Raw genomic sequence first — 18,020 nt, 5'->3', positions numbered from 1 at the left:
TTTAAAGTCTCATGTGTATTGCAGATGCATGCATACCTCCAACCCACAATTCAAGAGGTAGTTCATTATCAAAAGCTTTGGTTAGCTAAAAAGCTAGTCTTTATACTAGTATTTTCTATTTTCTAGCATAGTGTTTAAGAGAACCATGAGCAGGTAGGGAAATCTTAGGGCTTTCATATCAAATAGATCAAAAACTAATTTCTAGAAGAATAAAATGGACTTTCATTATATAAATGTTAAAATCCAAGTTCTCCAAAGGAATATTGGAGTGGGGAAGGGTAAGGCAGGTAGGAGGGTGAGTGAACACATGACAATAGCAAATGATGGGGCATCCATCTCCCTCGCTGTAGATACCCACACCAGTCTTGCAGAAGCCCATTGTGATTAGCAGTAGCTAAAAAGGTTGTCATCTAGGTGAAGTTCCCCAATTTGTTTAGCCATTCCTCCGTTAATGGGCATCTACTTTGTTTCCAATTCTTTGCTACCACAAAAAGTGCTGCTATGAATATTTTGGTCATCTTCCAAAAGATGGAAGACTTTATGGAGACTTTATGCTCAGCAAAGACCTCCTTAGACAAAAGGATATGAACGTTTTAGTCACTTTACTCACATAATTCCAAAATGTTTGTACTGAGATATGTATTTTTGTTAGTTTTAAACCTGTAACAGAAACCACCATTGGAGAAAAAGTTCTATTATAAACACCTAAAGAACCTTCTCAAAATGATTTTCCCAAAACAAGCTTGCCCATGTGAGACTTCTGCTCATTAAACTCAGATGATTCCCTGTTACTTCTAGGATTAAATGCAAACTCCTACATTTGGCATCTAAAACTCTTCACAGTCTGGTTCCAACTTGTTTCTTTATCCTGATGATGCTTTACTCTCCTTCACACAGTCTGCGGTCCAGGCAAACTGACCTGACCGCTGTTCCTCACAATGTGGCACTCCCTTTCTCATCTCTGTGTCTTTACTGTGGTTGTCTCCTTTGCCATGAATGGCCATGAACCCTAAATACCTTCCTCACCTTCAGTCTCAGAATCCCCAATTTTCTTCAAAGGTCAAGTTCCATTTCTACACAAAACCTCTCCTGATCTACCTTCCCCTACTTGCTAGTGCAATCTCTCAAATTGCCTTGTGTTTATTTCCTATATACACTTTTTGCATATATATGTATATATGTACACGTGTGTATATATATAACGTGGCTTTCCTTTTAAAATTTTCTGCCATCAGAGGCTCTTAATCTAGAGTCTCTGAACTTACTATTATTTTTTAAAATTTGATAATTATTAAATCACAACTCACTTCCTTTGTCTTCCTACATATCATATTTTATGCATTTAAAAACATTTTGCAAAACAGGAATATGAATTGGAGATGTGGGAGAATTCATTGTTGGTGGAGCTGTGAGCTGATACAGCCATTCTGGAGAGCAATTTGGAACTATGCCCAAAGGGCTACTAAAATGTGCATACCCTTTGACCCAGCAATATAGCTTCTAGGACTGTATCCCTAAGAAATCATAAAAACACATGTACAAAAATATTTATAGCAGCTCTCTTTGTGGTGGCCAAAAACTGGAAATCAAGGGGATGCCCATCAATTGGGGAATGGCTGAACAAGTTGTGGTACATGAATATAATGGAATACTATTGTGCTATGAGAAACGATGAACAGGCAGACTTCAGAGAGGCCTGAAGGGACTTTATTATTAATTGATGCTGAGTGCAGTGAGCAGAGCTAGGAGAACATTATACACAGTAACAGCCACAGTGTTTGTTTCTGATAGAATTAGCCTTTCACAGCAATGCAAGGACCTAAAACATTTCCAAAAGCTCATGATGCAAAACACCATCCACATCCAGAGAAATATGGAGTGAAGACTCAGAATGAAGCAGACTATTTTCTTTTTTGTTATGTTTTGTTTTGTTTTTCTCATGCTTTCTCCCATTCCTTTTAATACTGCTATACAACATGATTAATATGAAAATGTGTTTAATAAGAATGTATGTGTAGAGCCATATAAGATTGCATGCTGTCTTGGGGAGGGAGGGGAAGAAAATTTGGAACTTATGGAAGTGATTGTTAAAAATGGAAAACAAATTAATAAATTTGGAGAAAAAAATGAGAATGATAATACTACATTTATGGGGATGGCTGGCTGGCCCATGAGTCAAGAAGACAAGTTCAAACCTGTTCTCAAACACTTTATAAGCTATGCAACCCTTCGCAAGTCACTTAACCTCTCACTTTGTTTCCTCATCTGTTAAATAAAGATAATAATCAAATATACATCATAGGGTTGATGTGATGATAAATTAATAAATGTAAAGTGCTTTGCAAGCTTTAAAATGCTAAAAACAAAAAACATTATTTTGAGAAAGGGTCCACAGGCTTCATTAGCCTGCCAGAGAGATCCATGATACAATGATGGGGAAGAATCCCTGATCTAGACACATGGGGCTCCTGGAAATGCTGTCTTCAGCTGAATTTTTTCTCTCCTATTTGATCACAACTAGCCCCAGCTTATCTGCTCTAATGTTAACAGAGGGCATTCAATTATTCAGATATCAGTATGGCTTCCCTCAAAGCAGTCAAAAGACAACATACAAGGACCTTCTCAAGATGAAAGTGTACTTTGATGTTAGAGCAACAGGGCATTTCAGCAAAACATTGTTTCATGGCCTTATTTATAAAGGGTGGAGGGAATATTGAAATGAATGGTCTTCTCATTCTTCAGAGTCTAGGCACTGACTCTTTGATGCCCACAAAGTTTAGGGAATGCAAAATAGTCCCCATGCCCCATACCATCTACCTTCCTCTCTGTTGAAACGTTTTTGTCCAGGGCCAGATCCTGAGAGGAGACCATACAAACCATCCCTATCAGAGGACAAAAAGGGTGAAGAAAATCCCACCTATCTTCCACCTCCCTACAGACTTTTTGTCTGTTGGGTTAAAAAAGTAGATCTGTTGAACCAAAAGTGTTGGGAAATGCTTTTTCCCAGAAGTAGTTTTCTCTACGCTGATATGCCAAGGCAACTTGGTGGGCAGTAAGTTGTGACTCGTTCAAAGGATAACCAGTGCTTGGTTTCCTCTGAGTTACATCTCTTCTCTCTTGGGAAATCAAGGAGGAGAGTAAGTGGGTCTGGTGTGGAGTGGGGTGGGATGGAAAGATGAATAGCAGTATCAGAACTGGAAAAGCAACCTACTTCAACTTCCTTATTTTATAGATGAGGAAGGTGAGGTCCAGAAAAATGACTTCTCCAAGGCCATTCAAGAAATTAGGGCAATGGAACCTAACTCTTCTGATTCTTGGTCGATGTTTTAAATTAGTTTTCAGCTTCTAGTCTAGGTTTTTCAAAGGGAGAGTATTAAAGTTTGGTGTCATTGCCTTTCATAAAGGTACATGGAAACGCTGGTGCTTGGGCAATAGCAAATGTGCAGAATGACCACCATTGGATGGTAGGACATGCAAGAATGTTCTCACTACTAATGGTGATCTCAATGTACGTTATGTATGCAATCATCCGTAACTATCGCTAGTTCTTTTTTTTTTACTTGCTTGCTTCTCAACCAATAAATCATTTATTTTTAAGCATTTTTTAAAATTTGGGTTGCCTCCCCTCCATCCATTGAGAAGACAAGAAATGTGTTGTCCATCATACATGTGAAATTATGCAAAACATATTTCCATATTAACCATGTTGCAAAAAAACCCCAAGCAGCAAGAAAAATAAAGTGAAAAAACCATCCTTGAATACACACTCAGAGTTCATCAGTTCTGTCTCCGGACATGGATAGCATTCGGAATTGTCTTGGATCATTACATTGATCAGGGTAGCTAAATCATTCACAGTTGATCATGCTTACAATATTACTGTTACCATGTTTCTGACTCTGCTCAAATCCCTTTGTATCAGTTCTTATTTTGTATTTGTATTATTTGTATCAGTTCTTGTCAGTTATTGTTTTTCTGAAAGCAATCCCTTCACCATTTCTTATAGTGCAATAGTATCCCTTCCCAAATGTATACTACAACTTGTTCAACTATTCCTCAATTGATGGGCATCCCCTCCATTTCCAATTCTTTGCTACTGCAAAAAGAGTTGCTATAATTTTATACAAATACACCCTTCTTCTCTTTGAGATTCAGACCCAGTAGTGGTATTTCAGGGTCACAGGGGTAAGCACAGTTTTACAATCTTCCGTCAGTTTCAAATTGTTCTTTAGAACAGTTGGATCAGTTCACAAATCCAACAACAGTGTATCAGTGTCCCAGTTCACTAGTTCGTTTTGTGTTCTGTTCTTTTTGGGGCAGTTTGAAGAATGTCAACAAAGGAGGACTGGTCTTGCAAGTCTACCACCAAGATGATCAGACTTAGCAAACAGCCAGACAGGCAGTTCAGATGAATGATCATTTCAGGCATCTTGTCAAATGGAGCAGGTCTTTATGCTTCTGTGTAATGGAAGTCATTTATCTTCTCCCACAAATCTCTCCACTGGGGAAACTGGGATGTTGGCTGCTTCACGGTTTTCATTTCCGTTGGCTCTGGAGAAATTTCAGAACTCTCTTTCACTTTGGAAAACTCATCTTGTACTGACTGGCCTACTGCGCCATGAGAATTTTCTCTTCTTTCTGTTAAACTCACATTTCAGGCATCACAGTTTCAACACCAATTAACCTTGAAGCAATTTTATCCTCTGAGGCCTATTAAACAAAGGTCCTCTGGATCCTGCTGAGTAAGTTGGTTGGAGCTGAGCCACTGGACCACTGTCTGGGGGCTACTAGGGAAGCCTGTCACTGTAATACCACTGGAGGTCTACCAAGTAATTCTACTGAAATTATCAATGATTTTATTATTAGTTCAGAGCTTGCCAAGGTTGTCGGTCAGTTTCTCTCTTCTCCTTTTAGATTGGCATCCTCCTTTTTCTAAGGTGCCTTTCTTCCTGGAAATAACATGTTTCATTCTGATTTTAAATTCAGAGTCCTCTCCCCAATCCTACTCCTCCCAGTGGCTGTGATATACTATAAAGATAATATTGACATGATTGTTCAAGCTTACAGAGGCTAACCCTACATGCCAGCAAGTATGTGGGGACCTTGCTTTTAATTTGTCCAGGTGATAGCAGGTATGTTTAAAAAGAACAGCCCAGCTTTGAACCTGTGCACATAAGTCTAAATTTGATGCACTGAGGAGCATGGTACATCATGTGGCTTTGGGGTTGAATCAGAAAGGTGTGATTATGGTATGAATTGGTGCTTGACAAGCCACAGTGCCTTACAGGATAGCTGCCCCTGAATGACCTAGGATAACAGAAATGAAATATATGTGACTGTCTCTTGACAGTCACAACCTATATATATTTATTCTCAATTGCCTTTACACCTGTCACTTAAGAAAAGCAAGTGTTTTCTAAAAAAAAGAATTAAAAAAAGAAAAAAGGAACTCTTTTAGATCAAAAAGTGATAATAATCAAATAGTGTGTTATTTCACATGAGATCTAGCTCCTTGATCTCCAAGGATGCACAGGTTTTCTACACTGATGTTGGGAATGGTGAACTCTTTGCCTTCTCAAATGCCATTCAGCTGTGGGACAGGAGCTACTCCATAAATCTTACTTTTATATCATTGGATCTCAGAGTCAGAAGAAACTTCTGGGGCCATCTAGTCTACCTCAAACCTGAGCAGGGACCCTCTCTGGAAATGGCAAGTGGTCATCTGGGCTCTTATAGAAAATTGCCACTGAGATTTCTGACAGACCATTCCACTTTTGATTAGGAAGCTTTTCCTTTGTTGAACTGTAACTTCAATTGAATTCAATATATATTTTATCAAGTGTCCACTATGTAAGCAGGACACTGAGCTCCAACCATTTGGTCCTAATTCTGCCCTCTAGAACTAAACAAACACATTTAATCCCTTTTCCACATGATAGCATTTCAGAAGAGAGCTATCATATTCCACCCTCCTCCCCCAAGTTTTCTTTTTATAGGCTAAACTTCCATTCTTCTTTCAACTAATTCCTATGTTGTATAGTTTCAAGTCTCCATACCATCTTGGTCTCCCTCCTTTGGGCATCCTAGCTTGTCAATGTCTACTTTAAGGGTAATTGCCAGAATGAAATACAATACTGTAGATGTAGTCTTAGTGGGGCAGAATACTGGGCAACTATTCATCTCCTTTGTCCTGGATAATATGCTTCTACTCATTTACCTTAGGATTGCATTAGTTTTTTGTCTGCTCCATTGTAGAGTTGACACAGTGAATTGTGATCCATTAAAATGACTACATCTTTTTAATATTCGTTTTCCTATATCCTTCACATCCTCTACTTGTACAGTCAGTGGTTAAAAACTGAAAGACTTCACAATGTCCAACCACAATTCCAGAACCAATGATGCTACACATTTCCTGACAGAAAGGTGATGAACTAAAGGGGGTGGGGGTGGGGACAGGGAGAATAAGACATAAATTTTTTTGGAGATGACCAAGGTAGAGATTTGTTTTACTTAACTATGCATATTTGTTGTAAGGGTTTTCTTCTTCTTTTTCAATGGGTGAGGGGAAGTGAAGAGAGAAAATAGGTTTTTATTCATTTGGAGGGGGCAATAGAGAGGAGAAACCAGTGCTACCTCCCGTACCGCGTTAAATTTTCATCTACTTGGTTCATTCCATTGTCCTAACATACAGAGATTCTTTTGGACCCAGGTACTGTCATCGGACACATTAGCTATTCCATTCAGATTTAGGTTATCAACAAATCTAATAAACCTGCTCTCCGTGCTTTCTTCCAAGACACTGACAAAGAACAGAGCCAAAGATAGTACCCTCTCTATATAGAGTATAGAGGTTCTCAAGGTTGACTTCGAGAACTGTTAAGCAACAGTTTCTGGGTCTGTCAGTTTCAAGTTTACCTGTCATTCAATCCAACACTGCCCACAAAGGTTAGCATGAAAGAGTTTGAATGAATGTATGTGGCAGAAATCAGGCATAGTAGCTTTATAGCAACCGTTGAGAAATCAGATTCTAGCTCTTCTGCCCCCTGCATTGAGCAGAAGAATTCTAATACAAAGGCCAGAAGCTCCAGTCCTGTTGCAAAAATACAAATATATTAAAATTTTGGTCAGTAGAAACCACTGCAGCAAATACAGCAGCAATGTTTGGACTCTAAGGTGTATCTGATTCATCATAAAGCATTTTGTATCACTTTTCCAAAAGGGATTATTTGTTAGTAAACAATGCATTATTGGATCACTCTCAGCTCCGTAAACTTGGCCATGAGTGACACATAGCAGGATGAGAAGATGTTCAGGCTGCACTCTTTGGCTTGCCCTTCATTTGGCAGCACTCAGAGGCATTTGGCTGCACTTAGTGTTCCTGGTCTTGGTGAATATACATTTCTGGTCTTCTGTTCATGGACCTTAGTAGCTGAGTTTCATTTTAGTAGCCCGTCTTGGTTCAGCACAGTCTGAAAGTATAGAACAGTGGATGGCAACTTAAAAAAAAATTAAAAGACATATCTAACATCTGTGTCCTTAAAATACAAAAAGTCTAATGATAAGTCTGTTTCCAGAAAGTTACTATCGATTATATGTCAAATAAACACATAATTATAACAGGAATATAATCATAACAATAACAATATTAGCTTGCATTTAAATAGGGCTTTAAGATTTGTAATGTGCTGGGGGGACAGCTGAGCGGCGCAATGGATAGAGCCCTGGCCCTGTAGTCAGAAGGACCTGCAGGCTCAGACGCTTACTGTGTGACCCTGGGCAAGTCACTTAACATTAATTACCAATAAAAAAAAAAGATTTGCAATGTGCTTCATAAATATCATCTCATTTTCTCTTCACAAAGGGAGAAGGGAAAGGAATAATTATTTAGATAGCATTTGCTATGTGCTAGGCACTGTGTTAAGCACTTTTACAAATATTATCTCATTTGATCCTTGCAGTAATACTGGGAAGAACTATTATTATCCATGTTTTACCGATAAGGAAACAGGTAGACAGGTTAAATAATTTGCCCAGGATCACATAGCTAGTAAGTGTCTGAGGTCAGTTTTGAACTCAGGTCTTCCTGACTCCAGGCCCAGCGCTCTATCTACTGTACCACCAACTACCTCTTTTTAGTTCCCTGAAGGTTCACCTATCTACAAAGCATCTGACTCAGAATTTGAATTAACATCTTCTTGATTTTAGATCCTGTGCTCTATCCACCGTACCCCCTAAAAGCCTCTTACAAAATTGTTGGCAATTTTAGTAATGACTTCACCTTTTAGAACAAGATGGACAAAATGTTTTAAATGACAAGTTTATTTAAATGTTCATTTATTGGAGGTAAATTAATAACCTGGCCATGATAGCGATGTGTAAAAAAAAAACAAACACAACAAAAAATTAACAATAAAACTCCCAACAAAAAAATTGACAAAACCAGCAACGAAAAAAAAGCAAGACTTTGAGTGAGAAAGCCATGAAAGACAAAAAAAAAAAATACAAAACAACAATAGAAATGTTTTTTTGTAGCTCTTGCTGCCCATTTTTGTACACCAAGCACAGGAACACATGGCACCTACAACTCTCTGCTGTCCTTTCTTCTTTCTCTAGCGCCCTGTCCATGGTAGTCTCCTGGGCTTACCAGTTAAGGCAATAACCTTACCTCTAATGCTGGTGAACAAGTAGGTAGGTGATGAGAATTGTGACAATGACAGGGGATAAGTTTGGAAAGACTATCACCAGTGTTGAATTTAATGATGGAAGTCTTAATTAACGTACTGACACAGGCTTCAGAAAGTGTATTTTCCTCTATAAGGTGAACATGCTATGCTTTGTACTCACTGACAGCTGGGGTCAAGTCAACTGCTGCAAGATGGCTTGGAATGCTGGGGGAATGTTACATAAACAGAACCAGACAGACTCACGGAAAAGGCTAGAAATATGGCATGCAGACAGGTATGGCTAAGGGGAGGAACTGGGGGAATTTGTTTCTTCTTATGTTGTCCTCTTAGTTGATATGGTAGATGACCTGGAGGCAATCAACATTGTTGTTTTTTTCCTCCTTTGCACCAGTTTGTCCCATGAAACAAAGAAATCAGCCCTGGCTACAAAGCACAGATGGATATTTTCCATCTTCCCATCTGCTCTAACCCTCTGGATTTCAAGGGTTTTCCCTGGATATGATCCTACAGTAGGATCACAGATTAAGAGCTGGAAGGAATCTGAGATCATCTAGTCAATCTCCCTCATTTTACATATGAGGTACAGAGGCCTAAAGAAGTTAGTGACTTGCCCAAGGTCATGGGTAGAAAAAATGACAAAGCCAGGACTTGAACCCAGGTCCTCTGACTTATCTGATTTCAAGATGAGTCAGTGCTCTTTAATTGCACCATTTTGCTTCCATGTCCAGTCTTAGAAAGATAGTCAGGCATAAGCATCCTGAGGGTATGGATGGTTTTATCTTCATACCTCTATTGTCTACTCAGTGCTTGACACATAGTAGTTTCTTAAGAAATGTTTGCTAAATTGAATAGAATGGAAAAGCAAAGTACAATTCCTAGTGCTAGACTGTACAGACACAGGTTCATAAACCATGTCATAGCATTGTCTCTGGCGGGGTGTGGCCAACATACTACCCCAAGGAATAGGTTGTGACCAGTGCTGACCTGTGCCAAACCTGCAGATTCTGTACTTTGGTTATGATGAGGGAGGGGTGGGATGAGCAAGCATCAGGCCAGTACATACCGTGAGATTGTGAATGCCTTGAGAGATGACCCCTATCTGTAGAACTGTACCTTCCGAGGGCTCCATCTGTAAAATTATGCAGCAGCATCATCAGAGCAGGCAAAAAGGCCATTCATTTCAGGCTGTACAAGGCATACTTCTGGGTCTCATGGACAGACAGATCACACGGTCCAATTCCCTAACTCATTGTAGGGGAGAGTCTTCTGGGAGAACTTCTAGTGTATAAATTATTCACAAAGGATTGACTTTTTTTTTAAAGTCAGTTTCTGAGACACAAGTATAGGCAGTGCTTCTGGCAATGTGTCATGTATGTATTAAGTTGTGCTGGCCAGTTTCATGCCCAGTTAGCAGTCTCCCGAGACACAGACACACAGGCATGGGCAGAGGTCCTTGTGAGAGACTCAGAGGAAAGAGAAAGTTCTAGGTAAGGGGGTTTTCTACCTGCCACTGGCAATAGGTGATGTTAGCCCAGTCCCAGTCGCTACTTTGTTCTATAATTCTATTAATGCTTCGTGTTTCTAAAGACTGGAAGATTGTATTGGTCCAGCACTCTGGCTAGCTTACTGCATGGACCTGAACTTCTGCCATTAGAAAGAGAATGAACCCAAACCAGGAAGAGACAAAACAGAGAAAGAAAATTATAGACTAATTTCCCTAATGAATATAGATGCAAAAATTTTAAATAAGATTTAAGCAAAACGAATACAGCATCTTATCATGAGATTTATACATTATGATCAGGTAGGATTCATACCAGGAATGCAGGGCTGGTTCAATATTAGGAAAACTATTAGCATTATCGATCACATCAACAACAAAGCTAACAAAAACCACATGATTATCTCAATAGATGCAGAAAAAGCTTTTGACAAAATACAACACCCATTCCTATTAAAAACACTGGAGAACATAGGAATAAAGGGAACTTTCCACAAAATAATAAGCAGTATCTATCTAAAACCTTCAGCAAGCATTATATGCAATGGGGATAAGCTAGATGCATTCCCAATAAGATCAGGGGTGAAACAAGAATGTCCATTATCACCACTATTATTCAATATGGTACTAGAAATGTTAGCTGTAGCAATTAGACAAGATAAAGATATTGAAGGAATAAGAATAGCCAAAGAAGAAACTAAGTTATCACTCTTTGCAGATGATATGATGATTTACTTAGAGAATCCCAGAGATTCAAGTAAAACACTACTTGAAATAATAAGCAACTCTGGCAAAGTCGCAGGTTACAAAATAAACCCACACAAATCTTCTGCATTCCTATATATAAGCAATGAAGTCCAACAGCAAGAGATAGAAAGAGAAATCCCATTTAAAGCTAGGGTAGACACTATAAAGTACTTAGGAGTTTACCTGCCAAAACAAACCCAAGGATTATATGAACACAAATTACAAGGCACTTTTTGCACAAATAAAGTCAGATTTAAGTAAGTGGAAAAACATCAGTTGCTCATGGGTGGGCCGTGCTAATATAATAAAAATAACAATTCTACCTAAATTAATTTACTTATTTAGTGCCGTACCAATTAAACTATCAGATAATTATTTTCTAGAGCTGGATAAAATAATATCAAAATTCATTTGGAAGAACAAAAGGTCCAGAATATCAAAAGGACAAATGAAAAGAAATGCTTGGGAAGGTGGCCTAGCGCTACCAGACCTCAAATTGTACTATAAAGCAGCAATGATCAAAACCACTTGGTACTGGCTAAGAAACAGAGAGGTAGACAAGTGGAATAGACTTGGCACTCAAGACACAGTAGGCAAGGAATATAGCAACCTCCTGTTTGATAAACCCAAGGACCCCAGCTTCTGGGATAAGAATTCACTGTTTGACAACAATTGCTGGGAAAACTGGATAACAGTGTGGCGGAAATTAGGCATAGATCCATGCCTGACACCGTACACAAGAATAAAGTCCAAATGGGTACATGATTTAGGTATAAAGATTGATAACATGAATAAACTGGAGAAGCAAGGAATAGTGTATTTATCAGATCTATGGAGAAGGAAAGAATTTTTTACCAAAGAAGAGAAAGCATTATGAAATGCAAAATGCATAATTTTGATTACATTAAACTGAGAAGTTTTTGCACAACCAAACCCAATGCAACCAAAATTCGAAGGGATGTAGTAAATTGGGAAAGAATTTTTACTGCTAAGCTTGGGGATAAAGGCCTCATTTCTAGAATATATAGAGAACTGACTCAAATGTATAATCATACAAGTCATTCCCCAATTGATAAATTGTCAAAGGATATGAACAGGCAATTTTCAGAAGAAGAAATTAAAGATATCTATAATCATATGAAAAAATGCTCTAAATCACTTTTGATTAGAGAGATGCAAATCAAAACAACTCTGAGGTACCACATCACACCTATAAGATTGGCAAACATAATAGAACAAGAAAATGATAAACGCTGGAGAGGATGTAGGAGAGGTGGAACACTAATTCATTGTTGGTGGAGCTGTGAGCTCATCCAACCATTCTGGAGAGCAATTTGGAACTATGCCCAAAGGGCTACAAAAATGTGCATACCCTTTGACCCAGCAATATCGCTACTAGGACTGTATCCCCAAGAGATCATAAAAATGGGAAAGGGTCCCACATGTACAAAAATATTTATAGCAGCACTCTTTGTAGTTGCCAAAAACTGGAAGTCAAGGGGATGCCCATCAATTGGGGAATGGCTGAATAAATTATGCTATATGAATGTAATGGAGTACTATTGTGCCATAAGAAATGATGAACAAGAAGACTTCAGAGAGGCCTGGAAGGACTTATATGATCTGATGCTGAGTGAAAGGAGCAGAACCAGGAGAACTTTGTGCACAGCAACGACCACAGTGTGTGAGAGTTTTTTCTGGTAGACTTGGAATTTTGTAATAATGCAAGAACTTATTAAAAAAAAAAATCCCAGTGGTGGATTTCTAAGGCAAAATGCCTTCCACACTCAGAGAAAGAAATATGGAAGTCATTCGCAGAATGTAGCAGATCATGTTTGTGTGTATGTGTGTTTTTGTGTATCATGTTTTGATTTGTTATATGATTTCTTCCATTTATTTTAGTTCAACTACATAGCATGACTATAGTGAAAATGTACTTAATAGGAAAGTATATGTAGAACCTATACAGAACTGTATGCAGTCATGGGGAGGGAGGGGGGTAGTGGGGGGTAGGTGTGTGGGGAGAAAATCTTAATTTTATGGCAGTGATTGTAAAACATTAAAAATAATAATAACAAAAAAAATAACCAACAAAAAAAAAAGAAAGAGAATGAACGGCAGTCTGCATTTGAGAGCACTGATGGCTTTGGAGTCAGTGTGCCTGACCTCTGAACTCCCCTGGGGTCTGGACCACTGGCGTGCCAAGCTTTGTGGATGAAGAGAAACTGAGAGGGGGCTTCTCAAGAAGCAGCATGCATGCAATCGTCCCAGCTGCTTCTTGTGATCACAGTCCTTTCCCCCGTGTAGACATGCCAGTTCTTGGGCATCAGGCAGCAGGGTTAGATGTACTTGAGGAACAGATGTTATGCCCTAAAGGAGGGGCAGCTAGGAGTGCATGCAAACACCAACCATAAAGCATGAACAGAGGGGTCCTGAGGCCAGAGGGTACTCATTCCCCTCTTCTCCCCATCCTGTTCCCCATGTATACTGAACACAAGAAAAGGGAACCAGGCTTTCTGCCCTCCAGGTAGCACAGAGTATAGAGTATTGCTATTATAGCAAAGAACACTGTTCAAATTACAGAAAGGTCTGTCCATTTCTCTTTGAATGTTCCAAAGGAGAAGATCCAAGCCAGCCATATTCATTAGAACTGAGTGTCCTTCCCCAGTTTCTTCTCCAGAGGGCAGCATTGACCCACACTTGGTCACATCATGGGCTCACTAATCAAGAGCCTAAGAACAAAAATATAGGGGACATAGGGCTTTGCAATGGAGTCGTGAAAGCTGGAAGCAGACTGGTCATAGTTCGTGTGAATGTAAGACCCAGTCTGAAAAAAGAGGTGACATGCGAGCCAAGTATGTTAATGCAACCTGAGACTTCATTAAGATAAACATGCTTGTCCAACTCTGGCCAGACCACAGCCAGAGCTTTGTGTTCAGCTGGGGGTGGGTGCCACATGGCAAGAAAGACCTAAGGGCAGCTAACATGGTGAAAGGCCTGGAAACTGGGCCATATGGAGACCAGACCAACAAGATTAATTTCACCTATTTCTATGGTGCTTTTTCCCACAGCTGCCTTTGAGGCTGTAACTTGCCAGGATTATTTCTGATATACTGATGAGGAAGGAAACTAAATCATAAGAGGTCAAGTAACTTGCCTGTGGTTTCACAGCTAGTGTCAGAGCCAGGAATCAAGCCAAGGTTTCCAATCTGACTTGAAGCCTAGAGTTATTTCCATCACACCAGGAAGTGTAACATCCTGGGATGCCCTGTGAAACCTGGAGAAAGGAAGACTTGTGGGATAGAGCTATCATGGAAGGCAGGCAGTGAGGTAAAGGGAATAGAGTGATGGACTTGGAGTGAGAAAGCCCTGGGTTCAAATACTAGCACTGTGACCTGTAAAGTGGTAGCAGTGGGGAGTTAGACTAGATGGCCTGTAATGCCCCTTCCAGATAGAAAGCTGTAATCTTCTAAGATTAGGTTGGCTTGGCTTGGCTTAGAGAGCCTAATGATAGGGAGAAGTTGCAGATACGAAAATTCTGGCAATTTAATTTTGCAATTAGAGCACTCCCAGAGAAGAACAGGCTGCCCCAGGAGGTAGTGAGTTCCCTATCACAGGAAGTTTTCAAACAGAGAGGATTCACACTCAGGTCCAGGCTGGACTCTAAACACATCTGGCTAGGACAGAGCACATGTGGTTAAAAAAGCAACATAAAGGGGTTTCCTTCCAAGGACTTGGCAGGCTTCTAGGACACACAGCACAAGAGACAGACCCAATGTTAAGACTTATTGCCTTGAGACTCTGCTGCCTCTGGATCACTTAGGTACATGGAGATGGAAGATACAGAATGTGGAGGGGTGTAGGAGCCAGAAAGCTAGATCCAAGGGTTCTGTGTTGAAGCAAGGAGACTGAGTAGTATGGGGAAAGAGCATTCCACACCTGGGTGCTAAAATCCTGGCTGTTTTGTCCTCCCTGGATTCACAAGCTGGATCCAGGGGCCAGGGCTGGCCTTGCTCTCTTGAAGTTCTGCTTTTCCATTTGTACAATGATTAGAAGGCCATCTGTGTTGTTCCTCCTACCCCATTAGAGGGATAAGTTGAATGTCAAGTGCTTTGCTTCTCAGCAAAACATTAATTATTTATTTCACCATAAAGAAGTAACACTGTCCATGTTAAAATGAACAAACTACCAGAAGGTTAGAAACTCTCCTTCTCACTGATTATGGTTTTTTTTTGCTAGTGGTACACAGACTTCCTCTGAATTATCCGTGGAAATCTGGCCTTAGACACCTACGAGCTGTGTGACTCTGGGCAAGTCACTTAACCTCCGTTTGTCTTAATCCACTAAAAGAAAAGGCAAACCACTGCAGTATCTTTACCAAGAAAACCGCATGGATAGCATGGTCCATGGGATAACAAAGAGTCAGACGTGACTGGACAACAACAAAGCTGAAAAGTCTATTATAGGAGATTTCTGTTAGTTTTGCATCATAAAGCAAGTCTAAAAGTGGTGGGGACGATCATTGTGTTCCAGCTGTTTCTTAGAATAAAGACAAAAAATGTTCAATTAAAAACGTGTATGTGTGTATTTATCCCCAATCTTCATTACAAATTAACTAGAACAAAATCTTATACATTTATTTATATTTACGCTCATAGTACTTAAATACATCTTAAAATGAAAATAGTGTTTATATTTGTGCAGACTCTGCAGGGTAGGGGCATCAAGAATCACTTAAAAAAACATCATTCTTAAAACCATTTTCTGTCCATTCTTAGCCTCTAGTAACAGTCTTAACAGTCTGTCCCCAGGAAAGGCACTGATGCACAGAGAGACTGGGACAGGACAAGTAGTGACTTAAAAAGAAAAAAAACAACACAACCAGTTGCCTGGCATATTTGGTGTCCAGATAAAATGCTTCAGGGTTCTGAAAGCCTGATTTTTCTTGGTGAGTTCATGCATATGAGGCTGGAGGTTATACGGTAGGTAACACGGTGTTATTTGCAAGCTCGGATTGGCATGGAGATGCTGAGATGACAGTGACATCAGTTGATGTATCCCACCTGATCCAGTTTGTCCAGTTCCTCCCCAGGATTGGGGAGAAGGCCTCCGTGGCTGTGGCCACCGTAAGCCTTGTGACTGCCATTCACACCTTCACTTGGCTCTGTGGGGCATATGTAGTCTGTAGATTCATCAAACTTCTTTTTTCTCATATTTCCAAAGTGTGAAAATCCTAGTTTCTTTGGCTAAAACACAACCAACACAAGACCACATGAAAAAGAAAAGCAATCTAATCTATAGATCTAAGAAAGTCATATTTAAGAATATTAACATGTATTTATCCATTGATTCATTCATTCACTAAAGATTTATTCAGCATCTACTATGTGGAGTACACTTTGGGGGAAAAACAGAGCTAAAATCCCACGATTTTATATTTATTATATTTATATATTTATTATTACTATATATTACATTATACATAACATATATTTATTAATGGTATTTTATTTAATACCACTGAAGAGCTGGCTTTTACGTAAGCCAGTCTCATGTTATGGAAGGCACAAGAAAATTTTGACAGAGTTTTAATGAATTCTATATAACTAATCCTATAAAGAAAATGCTTTCTCTGTTCTATATCTTCAAGAGTTCTCACTGAGGACTAAAAACTTTTCTATGAATTCTTATAGCACTAGAGTTACATAATATAATATATAATACATAAGGAAAGTTAGTGCTATGTTATAACCTATTGCTTCCACGTTTACACCTAGGCTCACTGTTGGTTTAGGAATGCTACTAGAAGAGTAGCACTTGTTGTCCCCATAGCATCTTAGACCTTAGTGCCTTGGGTTGAGCTGGGCAAAGACTGGGAAGGAGTCTAAACAGTCCTAATTTTACAAAGTCTGAACTGATACTGGTCCCTAGAAGGTAGACACAGACAAATAATCATTTCACGAATACAAGTACTCCGTGACATCTCTATAATGAGAAAGACCTTCTAGGAGAATGAAGCTGTGTCCCATACTTGGTCCCACCCCCATAGTGGGGGACTTACCCGGACTTTGGCAGTCGTGGTCAGTGGTGTATAGGCTGCGGAAGCCATTATGTCTCTCTTTTCTTGTTGGGCCACAGGCCCGACGAGGACATTAAAGTTGGTGGTTAAATGGCGTCGGAGGAGTGTCTTCTGAGGAGGAATGTTCAGAAGCATGGCTAGGGTGTCCCCACTGAATCGGGGTTCCAGGATCTGGGGGAAAGACCATTAGGTGTTGGGCTAGTGGGCTCAGCTGCCCTCACAAGCAAGCTGCTGAGTTGGTTATCGGAAGACTTTGCAGGTGGACAGCAGAACTTTGACTAAGTAGACATTTTCTGATATCTTGTACCATTTACAGACAATTATGCCAAAAAAGAAAAAAAAGATCATATAGGTCTTGAGACTTTAAATGATTGGCCCAAGACTGTGGCTACTAAATGATGGAGCTGGGATTTGAATCTGTTGGGATTGGAAGCTCAATTCCGTGTGGACAGTCTCGGGGGGGGTAAAGGTGGGAGCTTCTAAATCTTAGAGCTCTCACGAGACCCTCCCAGGAAACGGCAGGGAATAGAGGTGAACCGAGCTATCTCGAGTAATTCCGCCTCTTCCCGTGAGAAACGTGATGGGAGAGAGATCTCCCCGCCCTCGAGATGGTCCCGGATTGGAGCACACTTAGTTACCTAACAGCACAGTATTCAGATGCAAAGTGTGTGGCTGAAGGTTAAGTAGGATTGAGGAAGCCTGAAAGTGCTCTTAGCACGTGAGGAGCCAAGAGGACAGTAGGCTCCGCTTCTTTTCTCTTCTCTCTCCCCTCCCCCTCTCTCCCCGCTTGTACTTCTACTTCCAATCCCTTAAGATCTTAGCCTCCTTAGGAAATCTCCCCCTCTTCCTCCTAAGGAAGACCCCCCTGCACTTGTAACTAGACCCTGAAATAAAGCTCAACCCTTGTTCGACTCTGGAACGTCCTTTCTCTCATATGTGCATCCGGCGTGGCCAGCCGAAGACCTCGGAGGTGAGGTAAGAAGACTCGGGTAGCCCACACAGGCCT

The 18,020-nt window shown here is 40.0% G+C and overlaps 1 protein-coding gene across 22 annotated transcripts in view; it reads right to left on the bottom strand.

Annotated features, from left to right (window-relative positions):
- Window positions 1-15,496: 15,496 nt before the first annotated feature.
- Window positions 15,497-18,020, bottom strand: part of PPFIBP2 (PPFIA binding protein 2) — a 192,679-nt gene continuing 190,155 nt past the window's right edge. For all 22 annotated transcript variants that reach the window (XM_072619692.1, XM_072619701.1, XM_072619702.1 and 19 more), the window contains 2 exons: window positions 16,997-17,185; window positions 15,497-16,181 (listed from right to left, as the gene is read on the bottom strand). In XM_072619692.1, coding sequence (XP_072475793.1) covers window positions 15,981-16,181; window positions 16,997-17,185 — 390 coding nt within the window. In that variant the 3' untranslated portion in view covers window positions 15,497-15,980. The remainder of the gene's footprint in view (window positions 16,182-16,996; window positions 17,186-18,020) is intronic.

The sequence above is a fragment of the Notamacropus eugenii genome, chromosome 6, assembly GCF_028372415.1.
Source record: "Notamacropus eugenii isolate mMacEug1 chromosome 6, mMacEug1.pri_v2, whole genome shotgun sequence".
Taxonomy (NCBI): domain Eukaryota; kingdom Metazoa; phylum Chordata; class Mammalia; order Diprotodontia; family Macropodidae; genus Notamacropus; species Notamacropus eugenii.
The sequence above is the reverse complement of the archived record's forward strand: the minus strand, read 5'-3'. Positions and strand labels throughout refer to the sequence as shown.